Raw genomic sequence first — 17,908 nt, 5'->3', positions numbered from 1 at the left:
CCCATTAAGTACACAGCAAAATGTTTGCTGAGATTATGTTTATTTTCTCTCTGAGAAAATATTCAAAGACAGCATTCTTGAATGTGGTATACATAGTCAAAGTCACTAAATTCTGATTAAGGACTTTCAGATGACGTCTCTGACCTTTCGTTTGTAAGTCTCACACTACATTATGATTGGAAGACTTTGACTGAAGGAATGAAGTGATTCAGTAATTAAAGCATTACGCTGATATAGACATGCAACAGGGAAGGGTTGAGGACCAGCTTGCTGAGAATGTTGAGCAAATAAACCCAGTTTAGTAACGGACCTGGTGGTAATTATTCTAACATTGACGGTGGGTGAACCGACAGTGTTTCTGCCACTGCTGCACGAGCAGCATACACACCTGTGTACTGCTCCCAGTTGGCACTAAACTCTCAGCTCAGACCTTGGGGTGGGACATTATTTTTGGAGTAAGTTTCTCCAGTGCTCTGGCTGTTAGTCTATGACCATTTAACAGTAGTCGTCCTATTATGTAATGAGTTGCTCTCATTGACTTGTCTTGAAAGGATAACATTACTAATAATGGATTGTGTTCACAAAAGTGCCCTTCTTCTCGTGGGAGGATCTCTAAGCACTCTCTGAGGGGAGGGGGGATTCCTGACCTCGAAGGGCGCGCTCAGAGAAAACGAATCTGGTCCGTAACGCCTCTCGGCCCAGCCCTCTCACCTGACTTCACGGCGAGCTTGCGGGCCTTCTTCTCCGCCAGGGATGTGTTCTCGTAGAAGCGCTGGCTCTCCCTGGAGTGGCTGAAGCTCACGAATTTGACGGACTTGGTGTAGATTACCAAGTTGGACAGCTCCGCGGCCACCTTCACTTTCCCCTTCTACTTATTGAGGGGAGAAGCAACAGGGCAGTGTGGAGGTTACAGCACTGCTCTCAGAACCCGGAGACCGTGGGTTCAAAGGTCAGCTGACAGTGCGCCATTGTGCGCTCTAAATTACGTCAGTAAATGTTCATCTGTATAGAGCAAATGGATCTTACAGGAGGAAACATGATTGAGTAAGAGTCTCTGGAAAGCAACTGACCATATATGTAGCTGAGTACAGTTTAATGCAGCTCATATCATGAATTACTGTATTACAGTATTAATATTACAATGCACAAGAATTATGATGAATTAGTTTTAATTGTTGGATCGAGGAAATTGCTGCCGGATACAAAAACATAAGAAAAAGGCGCCACCAAAAATGGCCCAACAAAAACAATTTGAAAATGAGAGGGTGACAGAGAGAAAGAGAAGGAGGGGAGAGAGAAAGAGGGAGAGAGAGAGGGAGGGGGAGGGAGAGAGAAATAATGGAGGGATACCGAAAGAGAGGGAGGGGGAGCTCTGTGTGTAGTGCACTGTTAACCCTTCTGCGAGGACCACAGAGTTGGATTGGGGTGAAAATATGAGACGGCGAGGCAGAAAAATAACTTTAAGGGGAGAGAGGTTCAGACCTAATAATGAACCTGGTACAACAACACAAAATAAGGTTGGAGAGCACAAGAAGGAACAAGAACGCTTCCTGTTCTCTGCTCGAAACCTGCTGGAAGAGGCAGGAACCTAAAACACAGCTGCATGGAGGCTAAGCCACTTCTGACCCACAGACGTCCGTGTTTTATTGCTATTATGAACAGTAGCAGTAGAAACAGTAGTAGTAGCAGTAGTAGTAGCTGTAGCAGTAGTAGTAGCAGTAGTAGTAGTAGAAGCAGTAGTAGTAGCAGTAGTAGTAGTAGTAGTAGCAGTAGTAGTAGTAGTAGTAGCACTAGTAGTAGCAGTAGTAGTAGTAGTAGTAGTATTAGCAGTAGTAGTAGCAGTAGTAGTAGCAGTAGTAGTAGCTGTAGCAGTAGTAGTAGTAGCAGTAGTAGTAGTAGCAGTAGTAGTAGTAGTAGTAGTAGCAGTAGTAGTAGTAGTAGTAGTAGCAGTAGTAGTAGTAGTAGTAGCAGTAGTAGTAGCAGTAGTATTAGTAGTAGCAGTAGTAGCAGTAGTAGTAGTAGCAGTAGTAGAAGCAGTAGTAGTAGCAGTAGTAGTAGTAGTAGCAGTAGTAGTAGTAGTAGTAGTAGCAGTAGTAGTAGCAGTAGTAGCAGTAGCAGGATATTTATGGAAGTAATTCAGGCCCTGCAATTCACAGACTATTATAAGTGTATTGTAATATGTTATGAATACACTTAAAATACGTTTAATGCCGTTGGTTAATAGCATTGCATTTGTTAATTCCTTTAATCGTCACATTGACAACCTAAAGAGCAAATTGGAGTGGCACTCAGATATTGAATTTGCCTGCAAAAGCCCTGTGAATGGCAGCTCTGCCACATCCGAAGAGCGCGTTGCCATGGGAGACCAAATGAATTTATAAAAAAAAAGCCCACTAAGATTTTTTTACAGTTTTTTCCTCTTCATTTCCATGTTCTAGATGTATTGCCTTCCAACCTGGATACTGGGCACAGACTCAATATTCACAAGTATCGCACATCCCAGGTAATGCAGAAATATGTCTGGGCAAAGAGGGCAATAGTACCCTGCAGAGCACATGATTTTTTATATTTTATTGTTCCTAGGAATCACAGGTCCTAGTGTTACACAACGCTGTATGGTTACACAGTGTGACCAAAAGCAGTGTACCCTGTTGGATCACTAGGAACACACTGTCCTCAAAAAGGAGGTAGCTGGTCCAATGTGTGGGTGTGAGTGTGGATTCTGGGACTTCAAACTGCTGATATCTAGTCCCCAGTCGAATCAGTTTAATCTTTTAGTCCTTTGAGTCTGTGTTTGACTCACAGTGGGGGACATGTTATCATAATAGGTTTTTTTGGGGTTTTTTTCTTTCTTGTGTGATGAAGGATGGCTTTTTCCGACTGAAACATATCTGCTAATAGGTGCAAGCCTAGCACCGAGGGAACTATATCTGAGGATCTTGGAGAAAATGATGAACATGCATTTAATAAATGACGAACTGACACAATAATTCTAGCTGTATGGTAATGGTTCACCTCAGGTTTTTGTTTTTCTAACTCATCTGCTCCACCAAAATGCTCTCTATCCTGACTTACTTTCTTCTCTGATCCTTTAGGCGTAGAGGAGCTGCTCCCCTCCAGCAGCTGTTCATCCTCATCTTCCTCGCTGTAATCTTCCTCCTCACTGTCCTCCTCTCCCTCGTCCTCTCCTTCCTCCCCGACTCCCGTCTTTCTCTCCTCTGTCTGTTCTTTCACCTGCCTCTCTTCTCCCTTGTCTGTCTCCACCCTGCTCCTGTCTTTATCTAAGCTCTCTCCTGTTTCCTGGCGGGAAGTCAGTTTCTTGTTCTTGATCAGAATCTTATACTGCAACTCCTGTCAATCAAGCAGAAAGGTTGCCTAGAAACCTACGCACAAGCACGTATCAAAGGAATGTAAAAGTAAAAATGAGAGGTGTTGCCTCATCTTCTGCTGAAAAATATAAAGCATTTTTAAGGGTATCAATGCCTTTACATGGATACAGGTGCCCTTGGTCACCTCTGTTGCCTTCTTCAAACTTAAAAACATGAGCAGATAAAACAGTATGTCACTGGAAATAAAGCTGAGGGGGTTCAGACATGAATTTTCCCTTATGCCGTGAGAAATATCAGTAAAATAAAAATAGAGTAGAAACATTTGGGAATTTTAATTATCTCTCCACCAATATACAAGACAAACTGTGACACTTCCTGTAAAAGGAACATGCATCACCGAGGTTCCCTGGTACTGTATATGACAGCCTGACAGGAACAGTAAGTAATTGGGGGAACCATACAGAAATGAGTTATTTTATCAACATTACTGCCAGCAATATAATTACAACATGATTTTTTCCTGCATGCACAATACCAGTTAATGTATTTTATTTACTTATTTTATGTTTGTTTGTTTTTCTTCATTTATCCCTCTCCTCCATTGTTGCTCAGGCTACAAGATATACACTCACTTTAGCACTTTATTAGGTAGACCTGGACACCAGCTTGTTAATGCAAATATTTAATCAGCCAATCATGTGGCAACAACTAAATGCATAAAAGCATGCAGAAGTGGTCAAGAGGTTCAGCTGTTTTTCAGACCAAATGTCAGAATTTGGAAGAAATGTGATCTGTGGCTTTGACCATGGAATAACTGCTGGTGCCAGACAGGGTGGTTTGAGTATCTCAGAAACTGCTCATCTCCTGGGATTTTCACACACAACAGTCTCAAGAGTTTGCAGAGAATGGTGTAAAAAAACGTAATAAAGTGCTCACTAAGTGTATATTTGGCAAAATATGAATTTGAATTTTGTTTATGGGTAACAGCGTACATGAGTGATGCTTTCCTGTAGTGCTGGATATGTGCGCAATAGCAAACAACGAGGGCCAAGCCATAGTTGTGCACGTGGTGATGAGGCCGAAGCCAGAGGTGGTTATGACATAACCAGGTCATAGATCGCATTCCCAGACAGACCACTGCTGTCGCACTCGTGAGCAACGTATAACTGAAAAGGTTAGTTGCATATACTGCGGTTTTAAAAATGTAAAGCTGTGTAACTCTCGCAACTCCAACCCCTTCTCGTTTGCGTTGTGGCTCTAATCTGGTGTTTTTGACAAATGGGCAATAAAGGGTTCTAGCATATTAAGAAACCTCTTGCCAGCTTGTTCAGTAAGTCACCAGCAGTCCTTGTTCAAACCACAACAAGGGCGTTTACCGTGCACAATGAAGGGGATTAGCCGCTAGGGTAATACAGGCATAATTGAAATGGGTGGGCGGGTATTGATGGAGGCGGCTGCTGCCTATGTCTAAATCACAAACCCACACGTTGACTTGACTGACAGCCGCTCTTGAAACCCACAGCTCATTTAGTTTCTTCCTGGTTTGGGCGGTACCAGAGCAGGTCGGAGCAGGAGGAATTACGGGGCTGGGTAAGTACACTCAGCGCAGACACTCCCGTCCATAGTGTGGCATCGGCTGGCCCAGCCCTTGTCCAATGAGGGCCGGCCGTCTGCTTGGGCGGAGAGTGCACATTAATACTGGAGCCCTGCACTGACATTCTCCTCGTGTCTTAATGCCGCATCCTCACACACGAGCGGGTTAAGCCCGCACCGAGAGGCAGGGCAGACTCTTCGTTTGTGGAGTCTTTAGGTTCGGCTGTGGAGACAGGGGGCACCGATCGGTCATGAAGGAATGTGGGGGAAAAAAGTGCTGAATTTTCCGTGACTGTCTCCTCCCGCAGTTCAGGCTCAGGAGAGGGTGCGATTTGCGTGCCGCGTTAGCCGCACCGTGCACTGTTCACGGATGTGCGTGGCATACGATATGACACACGTGAATCTGCACTGTGCTTTCTTCATCAGGGATATCAAACTGTGTTAGAGTAGATGAGGGACTCACCACACACTGTTAGATAAGAACAGAAGCTGGATCTCTCTGAGAGAGGCAAGAAGACAGTACTAGCCAAATACCCAGCAGTTAAAACGGGGAGATGTTCCCTAAAGCCATACCTTCACATTAGAGAAGTACATCACCATTTAAATGCATCTAAATATGTTCACCTGCAGTTCTTCCCTGTGTTCATTTTGTATCAAATGCATGTGCATCGCATTAGGATATAAACATTCTGTCAACATTCAAGGTATTTTCGATTAATGTGGTATTTGCATACGATTACATACTGTAAGATAATATAAGTCATATAAATTATTACTTATGGAGTATGTACTGTGAAATGAAAATCAATTACAGACGGCAAATTCCTCAAAGAGAATTGTTTTGCACTAATGTAATAATGTAATAATGTAATAATGTAAAAATATTTCCTTCATGATTAAATATCATATATATATATATATATATATATATATACACACACACTCTTGAATGCTACCCGACAGAGTTAACAGCCATTTGTTTATGGCCATATGGCCTATGGAGGCAGAGGGAGAAGAAGCACTTCAGTATGACTCCAGAAGGAACAACAGCCCTCAACATTCTCAGCCATGTCCAAACAGTCGACGCAGCCTCTGTGTTAAAGGCTGCTATTGATAAGCAGCAATATGTTAAATAGAGCAGCCCGTGGTTCTGTCTGCTGGATGACACAGGCTCTGTATTCGCTCCCCACTGAGACTATTTAGAGCTGCAGTCAAGGGGATAAACCCAAGATAATTACATCCTGAATCCTGAGTCTGTACCCATGAATCTCTCAGCCCCCTCCCCCACCCGATCTGAGCATCGCATACCCATCACTTTGGAGATTACACCCTTTCAAAGCCTCGCTGCTGTTGCCCGACTCAAGGCTCCCCTTCCCCCCTGTGATGTTGTGACACATAGACAAATGATTACGTTTACCAAGAGAAATTCTGGCCACCTTCACGTTTGGGTTTACAAGCTCCTGATTTAGGTGTGTGGTACTGCGGAGGCAGGCCAGTCGAGGTTTGGAGCTATCGCAGGACACCCACAGCAGTGTTACCCTAATCATGTCTCAGTAAAGTCAGGTTCCTCTCACAAGAGGACAATAGTCCATCGACCAAAGAACTTTCCTTCACACAGAGTGACCAGATGGAGGGCTGCAGTACTTTACCTGGCTGACCTAGGCATTGCTCTGTGACAATGATGATAACTGTACCCATCACTGAGAGAGGGAGGCTGGACTGTGGGCACTCAGCCCAGAGTGGCAGAATAAAGCATGTTGTGTGGAGACCACAGGCACTGCTTAATAACATGCCCTTCTTCAGGAGAACACATAATAAACACTTATTTAACCACGCCTAGCTGTCCCTTTACCGACCCAGACATTACACCCTCAATATTCCTCTTGCAACTCCGGTGGACGCAAAACACCATGTCGTGCAGTGGCTACAATGTCGGCTGTGATGCTGATAACTTGGTGTCCTCTTTGCTCTTTACCTAAGCACTTTTGTAAGGTACTATGGACAAGAATGCCTGCTAAATCCTTAAATATACCGATGCAATGCTGTGGCCCCTGAGCTGTTGGTTTTAGGTCCTAATTTCACTCCCATCTGCTTGTTACTGTCATCAAAGATGAAATGGAGAATCGGTCTATACAGTGATACACAGTGATAGGCATCCATGCTGTTTCCCCAATAGTGATAAGAGTGTGATGCTTCATAGACTCGATAATGTGTTGAGCTACCTTATGCTGACAATCACTGAATTGAAAAACTCAAATGACTCCTCTCAAGAGACTTTGCTCTTTGGGGATGACATTAGTTTGTCTGACAATTGCATAGTTTGATTCCTGGCCTTCTGGACACAAAAGCGCTGAAGTGTCCTTGAGCAAGACACCTAACCCCTAATTGCGCCCGGTTTGCATGGTTCCCGTTCGCCAGTCGTGTGTGAAAGAGTGGGAGGTACAGTGGTACCGTTAAGGGTCAGCAGGGACAGCTGATGTTAGTGGTTTTCACTCTACAGGTAAAATGGGGTAAACTCCACAACAAAGTAAAATATCCCTTTCAGGGCTTATTCTGGAGTGCACAATCAAGGCTGTATGCGATCTAAGACGCTCTGAGGCCCTGCTATTGTTGCCGGTTCCGAGCAAGACGTTTTAGTGGCTTTGCAACTCTGAACAATGCCTCCCAAAAGCTAATGTCTCTCGCCAGCCAGGCTGTCTCTCCACTCAGATCATCTGTAACATGACTGTTTGAAGCATTCTGTTCAGGTACGGTGGGGCACGGATTCTGGAGTGATGACGTGCAGTCGCTAAAACGTCTCCCCTCAAAACCGTGAAAAAGAAAGAAAAACAAGGTCTACCCACTACCACACCTCTATATTTTGCCACTCTGCATCATCATTCTGAAAGTTATTTCAAACTACTTCTAGAGGTGATTACTCTGGGAAAGAGTTGCTCTAAAGCTTTATCTTTGGTTATTGTTAGGGGACCATGATAATTTTATTCCGCATTAATCATCATAAGCTCATTTATAAGACAGCGAAACCCACAGCAGTGTTTCCTAATCTTGTGATGGTGACATTGACCCAATGTCGCAGGAAAGTTGGGTGACTCTGTGACGGGCTATTCACATTTTTTTCCTTTTTTTTCGTCTCTTCAAGGGCAAAACAATTCTATTTTTTGTATGTAACTGCAACGTTCTTCATTCAGGGGTCTCTTAATTAGGGTGAGCTTAATTGCATCTCTATTTGTTATCTCTCCTTTGTGGTTTGTTATCTGTTGCGATTGTATTATTGATCTTCTTTTTTCCATCAATTCGGCAATTTCACTCTGGGAACTTGCATTATTTTCTCGTCAGGGCACTAAAAAAAGTTCTCTCACTCACGCTTTGTTAAGACTGCTTTACTAAGTTAGAAAGTGATCGAATTGAAACAATGAGCACTGGGTTATCTCCCAAAGCCTCCGAATGAGAGGACAGGCCCCATCGTACTCATTTACAGAATGCATGTGGACACTCACAGGGTGAAGCAGGGGGCATATAACTTTGTGCCTTGTTCCTTTAATTGGTCGGAAGCAATTACACCCATTTCCTACAGGGCCCCCTGCCAAGCACCCTTCAGCAGGAGCACTTCAAAAGGGACATTTTTTTAACTGAGCCATGTCTGAAATTCATGGTCGGAACAAATCATCCTCAAAGCCAGCAATAGCGCTATTTGCATCCATTCACTCCTGGAAAATCTCCCCAATTCATCTCAAAATATCACGCTGTGACAGGCCGATATCCAGAGTCAGACATTTCCCGCGTCAGAGTGACAGAAAGAGGAAAGAGGAAAGAGAAAATGCCATTTTCAGCAGACAAAAAGCCTGATTTCTCTCTGCATGTAGCACCACCTGCTCTATTGCAGAAAAGCATGAAGGTCATTATTATATGAGTTAATATCACAGTACTTTTGCTTTTAATAATGCTTACTGATTTATCCAAAAACTTTTTCTTAGTAAGTAAATCTGTAAAATGCAGGTCAGTTCAATGCAGTGAGATTATTGAAATCTAAATTGGACTAAAATAGGGTTCTGCATTCTGCAGAGCCCAAGGCATTTTCCTACAATCAAGTTAGTGACAATGTTAGTTATGTCATGGCAGTTAATATAATGTTTAATTAGCTTTCCCCTTTAGACACTCTCCAGTCAACTTAATTAATGTATGTTGTCAAATTTGGAGCAAAACACGCACACACCTGCACACACACACACACACATACACGCACACACACACACTCACACACACTCACACACCCACTCAAACACACACACACACACACAGACACACACGCACTCACACACACACTCAAACACACACCCACACACTGACACACACACACACACACAGACACAGTGGCCTGCAGCCAGACTGTTGCACGGTTCTCACATTGTGCTGTCTCAGAGCTTTACTCATGACAGAAATGGGAATTCATGTCTGATCAACGACACGATTCACTCAATTACTAGATGAAAGGCAAAGATCAGGAGAACGGTTTAAAAATGGCTGAAGTCAGTGACTAGGTGTTTTTCAGAGGGAGGACAAACGCGAGAAAGCACTGTCAAAGTCCCTCCACGAAACTGGCCTGTATTGGGTTTTCACAAGAGATTGGGCTTTATTTTTGGCTCATCTGTCAAAGCCTCTCTTAAAACCTCTCTTTCTAGTTCTCTTTTCCAGATCATAGTTATTTGATCTGTGCAGCATTGCAATCATCAGATGTACTGTGCCTACATTTTACATGACATGAACATTGCCAATATGTTCAGAATGAAGGCCTTTCAGATGGTCTGCTCCTGAGCACAGTTGACTATGAGGAAGGTTATGAGGGCTTGTATTTTGGTTTGTTTATTTCCACAGGTTGGATTGTGAAAGCGTGACTCTAGGCGACGACAGGCCAGGGAACAGTGGTCATTACCTGTGGGCTGGGCAGCTCAGTGGAGGAGCTGAGGTCTAGGCTGGCATCCAGGAGCCTGTCCCCCAGGATAGTGGTGATGTAGTGGGCCATGACCTGCTGCTGAGGGGGGTGGCAGTGGTTCTCCAGAGATAGGATCACAGGGTAGGGGGAAACCTGCCAAAAACCAAGCATTTAGTTACATTTATATTTTATGTCACTTATTCTGTAGACAGTCCGCCCCCACCTTTTGGATTTTATAACTTTATCAGAGAGAAAGCAGAGAGGGTAACACAAAGGAAGGGCACATCAAGTGTAGGAGGGGTGATATCTGGTCATCCTACAGACTGCACCAAACGTATTCAATTTTCTTTGGGGGAATTAGGAATCCCCAACTGGGACATAACTGTCCTGCTCAGTTCTGTGCAAAGAGTGCTGCATCTCAAACACATCTCAGGTAGAGTGTTAAGCCTGCACGCCAGTGTGCATTATTTCACATTGCAGGATGCACAGTGCTGCAGGTGACTGGCTGAGCTGCTGAAAGCCTACTGCATTAAAACACATCTGCTGAGTTCACTTTAACCACAGTAGTTAGGGTACAGAGTGAAGGTATTACGAGGCGAGCAGAGGGTATTGTTTTTTTTCGTATGGTTTCATTTTTTTGTTGACTCTTCTCTTTTGAAGCGTTGTTCTCATTATTCTTCATTCATGTTTCATACTCCATTGACACTGGCCTTATTTAAGAAATAGGGTTTTATATGTAATTGTGTATCAGGCTGAACAATGTTAAAAATAACTATAGAAGCAATTTATTTCCTTTAATTAGTTAATTTATATGTGTGTACGTACATATGTGTGTATTATTTGGTTTTTAAAAGTTGAAAGCAGGCAGTTTGCAACATAATTTGTCGCAAACAAATTACATATTTCTATGACTGCATCTGGTCTATGCAATACATTAAAGGGAAAAAACCCAGTCTATGGCAGCAGCTTTGATCACAGAGACAGGCTTCCAGTGCATTGTGTTGGGCTACATCGAGTGCTTAACGAGATAATCCATGGGGTAATTACCCTCCCCATCATGCAATTACAATATTATTTATGCCTTGCATCTGAGAGAGAATGTGCTAAGTGAGTAATGGCAGTCGATGGAGAATAAAGTTTTCTCATCTGAAGTTGGTCTTGAAAAAGCCTGTTCGTTAAGGCCTTGGTGTCTGCGAGAGTACAGTTTTGCCGTGTCTTTCGCGTGGTCCCAGGTCTGTTGGTTTTACAGGTTTGTGTGATCGCGGTCGACGAAGAGCCGGTGAAAAAGTCTGATTTCCGTTACTGAGGAAAAACACGATTTCCGTTCTCCTCTAATCTCTGCGCAGTGCGGTGATATGAAGATGTGCCTCAGTCACACATGGTGCTGAATACATCAGCACATTACCCACGCTGCTCTGCTCCTGCGCCGTCCCTGACCGCATCCGCATCGGAAAGCATAATGTGGAATAAAATGGCCTCCCTATTCCTGTGTAGCTTAGTGTCTGGCTTCAGTGCAGCTGCCCGCAGGATCAAAGCACCGGATCGCCAATGCTAACCGTGCGCTGGAGTCAGACAGGACAACGCAGAATTGATCAGATGCACCCGAGAGGGGAGGGTATCAATCAGCAGGGCATTTCCTGCATCGTTGTGCGATAGCTGCTGCTCGGGTCGAACTGTCTGTGCAAGTCTTCTGCTGCAGAGAACACAAGCATTGGAGGTAGACCTGGGTCAAATATGTAATTGTTTTGGATTCAAATCTTCTACGCTTTACTGAGCTTGTCTGGTGTACTGAAAACTATTAAATGCTCTCGAAAAAGTGTGAATCCCACCTTCTGGTCCTGTTGGTTTGCTCAATCAATCGAGCACGAAAGAGTATTTGAATCCAAAATGGTTACGTACAGCATTTGACCCGGGCTCGACTGGAGGCCGCATGTGCTAGACCCTGTGGAAATGACATTTATGACCGGGCATTCCAAACAGAAAAAGGAAATCACAGACGTTGGACAGACAGCGTTAACCTTATCGATCACAGCGGGCTGGCTCCAGGCTCCTCCGAGGCTGGAGGGGAGAGGGATGGGAATGGGGAGGTCGATACCTGGAAAGCGTACTGCGCGATAGTGCTGATGACGTCCCTGAACAGGATCTTGCTGGTCAGAGTGTAGCCGTGATAAACTATGGGCTCCTGGTCCGGTCCATCCCAGCAGTCAATCTCCAGACATCGGCATCCTTTCCGCAGAGCACTAAACGTACACATCAACACACACATATAAACACAAGGCAAACAGAAGGGCACACAGACAGGCACACGCACACACACCCATGCGCATAATGCACACACATGCACATAAGCCCACACACATACACGAGCACGCGCACACACACAGAGTAAGTAGACCAAACACTAAAATATAGCAGCACAAAACAAGATGAAAGTTTCTGGGCTCTATGCTGAACAGATTTAGCAGTGACATCAGAAATATGTTCTAGCGTCTGCACTCTGCATATAGCAACAGCAGCAAAGCAGTTTGAAGAACCCACTGCAAGTTCTTCTCTTTTTCACCACTCGTTCACAAAGTCCAGACCGGTTCTGAGGCTTGGCAGTGAATTCATGCCCTCTCCCTCATAGGGAGTGACTACACCAAGCCAGCGGCAGTTTAATGTGGAAACTGACTCGGGGTCAGAATTAAGCCCTTCACTTTTCCCTTACTCTACAGGAGGCTAATAATAGCTGAAGATGGAGAGAGGGGAGGAGAGAGGTGACCCAGAATGGACAGGGCTATGGGAGCGAGAGAATGGGTAATGGCAGGAGGGAAAATTATAACGTAAAAGACATCGAACACAAAATACAAACAAGAGCGGTCAGCTATTTGTTTCCCCTTTTATAACCACGGGATTGTCCGTTAATTACATTTCCTGAATCATTTCTATCGTTGAGTAATGTCAGTAATGCAGGCAAAAAAAATAAGCAACCCACCCATTATTGAAATGCTATTACCTCAGGCTACTAGACCTATGCAGCAGAAACAGCAATTTGCACTGTGGCAGACCGTACACAATTTTGACTGATAACGCACGCTGCTTTCCACTTTCCAGGCCATACGGTACAGTACGACAGGTGAGAACTGCTATCAGAGGAGAGGGCAGTTACTAGCCTGTGAGCGTCCAGCCTTTCGTTAGCTGGAACTAAGCTTGCAGTAATGCAAGGAATCCTGTCCAACGGTGAGACGATGGGAATTATGTTCCGCTGCTGAGCTAAGCTAAGGGTTGGGCTTGAGAATGTGACTGTAGGGCCTTGTAGTCCCACTGACAAGTAAAAAATTCAAAAGCAGTCACATTCATACAGGCCCACTCTTTTCCTAGGTCTCTCTCTCTCCTCCTGTTTACTCCCTCACTCACACGCACATAGACATACTCACTGGCTACTTTACTGAATTAATCTTCACTGCCCGCCCCTTTCTCTGTGAAATATTGGGATTCCAAATTGCATCTGTAAGTCAGATCAATTCTGTTTGTAGCGTCAATTCAAACAAGCAAACTCTAGCACTACTCCACAAATGCTGGACTTTTTTACCCGCAATTTGCACCTTGTTCAGCTGATTCTCGTATTGAGACTTGTGGGATAGAAGAGATGGGATTGAGATGAGAATATCCCAGTAAACATGATCCTCACCAGTACTGCCAGATACTTGTTGCTTTTCCCCCAAATTGGAATGAAATCGTTTTTTTGCGCTTACTAGTGGGATAGAAAATCTAACTGCCACTTTCTACATAAATCATGTCTCCTCGCAAAACATTTGGAGATAAAATAAAGCTATGATCATACGCCATGTATTTTTCCTCTGATACTTTTTTGTTTGAAGAATCTAGTTGGCAATTTGCTCCTTTTTAATGTCAGGGCAATTGGAGTTGAGTGTAATAGCTTTCACTTTGGCTGTGCAACATCAGTTTTAGCTTCTTCGCTAAAGGCTACTTCACTTTATGTTCACTCCTCGCCCTCTAACTGGTGTGCTGCCATAAGACTACACATTGTTTGCCATCCTGGAGGTGTTAAGTGAACTACACTCCAGCAATGTTAAATTAACTACACTCTAGCAGTGTTAAATGAACTAAGCTACAGCTGTGATAACTGCTCACTTGACAACTTGAGTGTGACGACTTGCTAAGAATCTGCATACGTGTTCCAGGGCCTGGCATTAAAAAGAAGCCAGCCAGAGGTATGAACCGACCTGTGTGCAGCCTGCCTCAGTGCGGTAGCCGCTGCTTTGTGTTTGCCTTGCCTTGGCTCTGCTTCACTGCTGAAATGGCCGTTGTACACGAGCGCAGAGGGAAAGAGAGAGCGCAGGCAGCTTCCATTCCAAACTGCTGTTAGCTTGGCCGAAACGAAAAGCTGGAATGAAATACGCTCCCCCTCCAACCACCCACAGTTTGGTTGTAACCCGCAATTTATTGTATGCCTTACGAATGACACTAATTGCTCATCGGAGATCAGACTGACATTTAATTCTTGCAGCTGCCAAATTAAGCTTCTGAAAGAGCAGTTCATTACGTATTGTAATTATCCCTGCTGATTTATTTCTGTTTCCTAACTTGGAATAAAACTAGCCACTACTGCGACCAGAAAGAAAAAAATAAAATGTAAATTGTGCCAGAGTAGAAATCCAGAGTAAGACAAAGGCATCCTTCACTATTTATGCTCTTCTACTGTTGTTTTAAACCATTTCAGGGACACAATGCTTGAGCGAAACAATACATTCACACACATCCATAGACTTTCTTCTGAGGTTGGCAAGCAGTTTTAATCCGCAGTCTCTGATCTGACCATCACAGGCAGAAAACTTGTAATTTCTTCATTTCAGTGCAGACTCCCAGGAACTGTTGAGCATGACCGATGCGTTTCGCTGAAAGCACAGAGCCCTCGCGTAATCCTCTGAGAACAAGCCGGGCGCCAGAGAAATGCTGGAAAGTCTAGATCAAGTTCCGACTCATCCTGCCGGAACGGGAAACTCGAAAGGACCCGCACCTTTCCCGGACTCAGACTACAAACAGAAACAATGGCAGCATCTGTTCCTCTCTTCCAACTCCCTTTTCTTTATTGAAGCCATCTCTCTTTCTTTATTGTTATCTGAAATAACAAGCCGGTGAGGAGAGCTGGAGATATGCGCGTGGAGAGGGGCGTATTGGGCCGCTGCACATCACGCTATGGCCAGGAGAGTCGAGAAGAGAGTCGCATCGTAATGCAGGCTGCATAGCATAACGGTGAGGAAAGGCTAAGTCATTGCTGAGATTACTACACAGCTCATGGAGCTCCCATTAGGTAAAGGGGTGCCCTTACCGCCGGCTGTGAGAGAGGGAGTGTATATTACACGCAGCGCTGGGAATGTTCTCAGTGCTCAAGGGCGATGAAACTAATTTTCTGCATCCATCAGCCGCACCCTTCTCCGACCCGCCATTCAGTTAGCCTATTACTTTCGATCTTTGAGCCTCTGCCGTCTTACTTTGGGATGCGGGGGATAAGGAAATAAGAAGAGAGCGTATGAAAGGGAAGGTGAGTGCATTTCCCACTATTCAGAATGTCTCTAAGCAAAGAGGTGGGGGCTTAAAGGGCAGCTTGGATTGGAAACCCCCCCCCCCCCCCCCCGAAAACAAACAAGAACAGTATTGATGTCAGGTTCCTGCCGTCCCATACTTGGGAACGACACTTGGTTGTGGAAAATTAAATTAAGTGGACAATTAAAAAGTCCGTAAATTATAGAGGCTGTTATCTGCAGCTGGCCATTGAGGGGAAATGGCTGTAATTGATCCATTGATCTGTGCAGTCCTTTCTGAGAGGCAAGGTCTTCTTATTAAAACTAGCTGGATTCCTGGCTGGTCCATTAAAATCTTAGTGACAATGGAAACAATATGAATGGACCTGCATGGTCAATGCCAATGCATTGCAGTTAGCAGATCAATGTCAACCATCACATAGCACAGGCATGCCATGGCCTTTGTGCTTTAGTGTGTTTGTTTAGTGTGCCCGGACAGTTTAGAGATGTTTCTAATAACTGGCCAACATTAAAATTGCAAGTATGAGGGCATTTGGAGCATTGCGGTTTAAAGCGACAAGTCCTTAATTCTTAATTCTCTATATTATGAAACAGAAATACAGAATTGGAAAAGCATCTACGTGTATGCTTTGCTTTTTCTGCTGGCTTTGACATGTAAAGCATTTGCAGATAGACAGATGGAAAGATTCCCGTATGCCCATGAAATATTTGAAACGTTAAATATTTTACACCATTATGTGGAAAGCAGCATCAAAGTAGAACGGAGCCATGAATACATAATTTATCCACATCAACAAATAATCAATGACCACAGTTTTGAATGCTCCCTCACTGTTAGATTCCCTCCACTTCCCTTCTCCTCGCGGTATCCATGACAACTGATTGAAACTTCAGTTCAGAATAAAAGTTAGTCTCCAAACACTCCTTCCAGAGCGGAATAAATTCCTATTGATTTCAAAGGAAAGATGCTGAGCTGCTGTGGCTTGTCAAGAATATCAATACTGCATGCGAATTTGAAATTCTGACAATACAGACTCAAGCTGACAGGAGATTGTTTCTTTACATCCGCAAATTCCCATCAGAAGCCACTAATGGGGAATTTGCTAAGACTGCCGCAATACACCAAAAGTGCACTATGAAAAATACTCACAGCTGTTGGCTTAGTAAGATATTCAGTGAAAATATGTAAATGTGAAGCTTTTATGTATCATTAGTGCTTCAACGCTTTTGCTCATTTTTCAAAACATTCGTCCAATGCTAAATATGCACCGGACGGCCAAAAACACTTGAATTACGGCTCACCTGAAAAATTTGTTTTTATGTATTCAAAATGCATAAAGCGGTAGTAGTGAATGAGGGCATGTGACTTATTGTCAGTATTGGTGGTTTTTGGTGTATTTTACCCTCCTGAATTCTGCCTATATTATGTCCATCCATCATCAGAGCCTAAAAGGAGTAACTCACAGATAGCAGGGGAGCATGTACTTTAAGGTTCAAGGGTACAATTGCAGTGTCCCACCCAGCAGATGAACCTTCTGGAAATAAACCCTGCTCCATCGGCTCAATACCGCACCGGCACCAGACCCAGTGCAGTACCTTTTGTATGCAAACAGGTGGCTCTTCCCCACCAGCTGGTCGGCAGTGAGGTAGGTGTTGTGGGAGGAGGAGATGAAGTAGTGGCTGAGAGGCTGGTCCATGGCCTGGTACACGCGTGTGTGCTCCTGGTTCAGCACGCAGCAGTCCCTGGACTCCATGTACCTGAGGAAGCTTGGGAACGTCATCATCCTGTTCGTCCGCTCTGCCGAGGGAAGGTGCCGAGATGAGCCACATTCAGCTCAACTCAACCAAACATTTACCAGTGGGATATGCGTTCACAAAATATCTGCTCTTGACATTTTTCTAAAGATTAAAAGAGGCTAAAGGTTAACATTTCTTTATACTACCTTTATACTACTACATTGGCATTATTGTTGAAATATATTCACATGCCCTCAAATGTTACTCAATAGGACTAATCTAATATGACTTTCAAACAGTTCTCAATGGACCGCATGAAATCCACAGAGCTATTAGTGTTATTTATTCAGAGGGATAAATATCTAAATAGAAGTAGACGGTTTCAATAATGACATAAGAAAATATCCCGTTTTGGTATGTCTTGTTCAACCATCTCTGCAAGTCATCTGTTTCCATAAAGGTTGTTTCATGTCTACTGCAAATTCATATGTGCACATGACCACAGGCATGGGGGGAATATCAAGCTAAAATCTTATGAAAATATACAGATAAAGAAGCCTATTTTTTTCTGCTTGTCTGTGTGATGCCGCATCAAAGTGGGTTGAATAATCCAATGCCATTTAGAGTTCTTACAATTTCAGTCCCATATATGTTGTCTGAATCCATTTGACTGAAATTAAGTTAAGGACATTTGTTCAAGGGCACGTTGAGTTTTTTCTGCCAGTGCTCTGTATGTAACTCTTCGAATTCGATCTTATACTTTTGATGTAAAT

The 17,908-nt window shown here is 43.8% G+C and overlaps 1 protein-coding gene across 1 annotated transcript in view; it reads right to left on the bottom strand.

Moving 5' to 3' along the window:
* LOC133134598 (1-phosphatidylinositol 4,5-bisphosphate phosphodiesterase zeta-1-like) overlaps nucleotides 1–17,179 on the bottom strand; it is a 38,365-nt gene extending 21,186 nt beyond the window's left edge. Inside the window, exons 1-6 of the mRNA XM_061250807.1 lie at nucleotides 16,995–17,179; nucleotides 11,948–12,092; nucleotides 9,853–10,005; nucleotides 3,288–3,351; nucleotides 3,076–3,188; nucleotides 712–853 (exon numbers count right to left, since the gene is read on the bottom strand). Of these exons, the coding sequence (XP_061106791.1) occupies nucleotides 712–853; nucleotides 3,076–3,188; nucleotides 3,288–3,351; nucleotides 9,853–10,005; nucleotides 11,948–12,092; nucleotides 16,995–17,179 (802 nt within the window). The remainder of the gene's footprint in view (nucleotides 1–711; nucleotides 854–3,075; nucleotides 3,189–3,287; nucleotides 3,352–9,852; nucleotides 10,006–11,947; nucleotides 12,093–16,994) is intronic.
* Between the last annotated feature and the right edge of the window lie 729 nt (nucleotides 17,180–17,908).

The sequence above is a fragment of the Conger conger genome, chromosome 8, assembly GCF_963514075.1.
Source record: "Conger conger chromosome 8, fConCon1.1, whole genome shotgun sequence".
Taxonomy (NCBI): domain Eukaryota; kingdom Metazoa; phylum Chordata; class Actinopteri; order Anguilliformes; family Congridae; genus Conger; species Conger conger.
The sequence above is the reverse complement of the archived record's forward strand: the minus strand, read 5'-3'. Positions and strand labels throughout refer to the sequence as shown.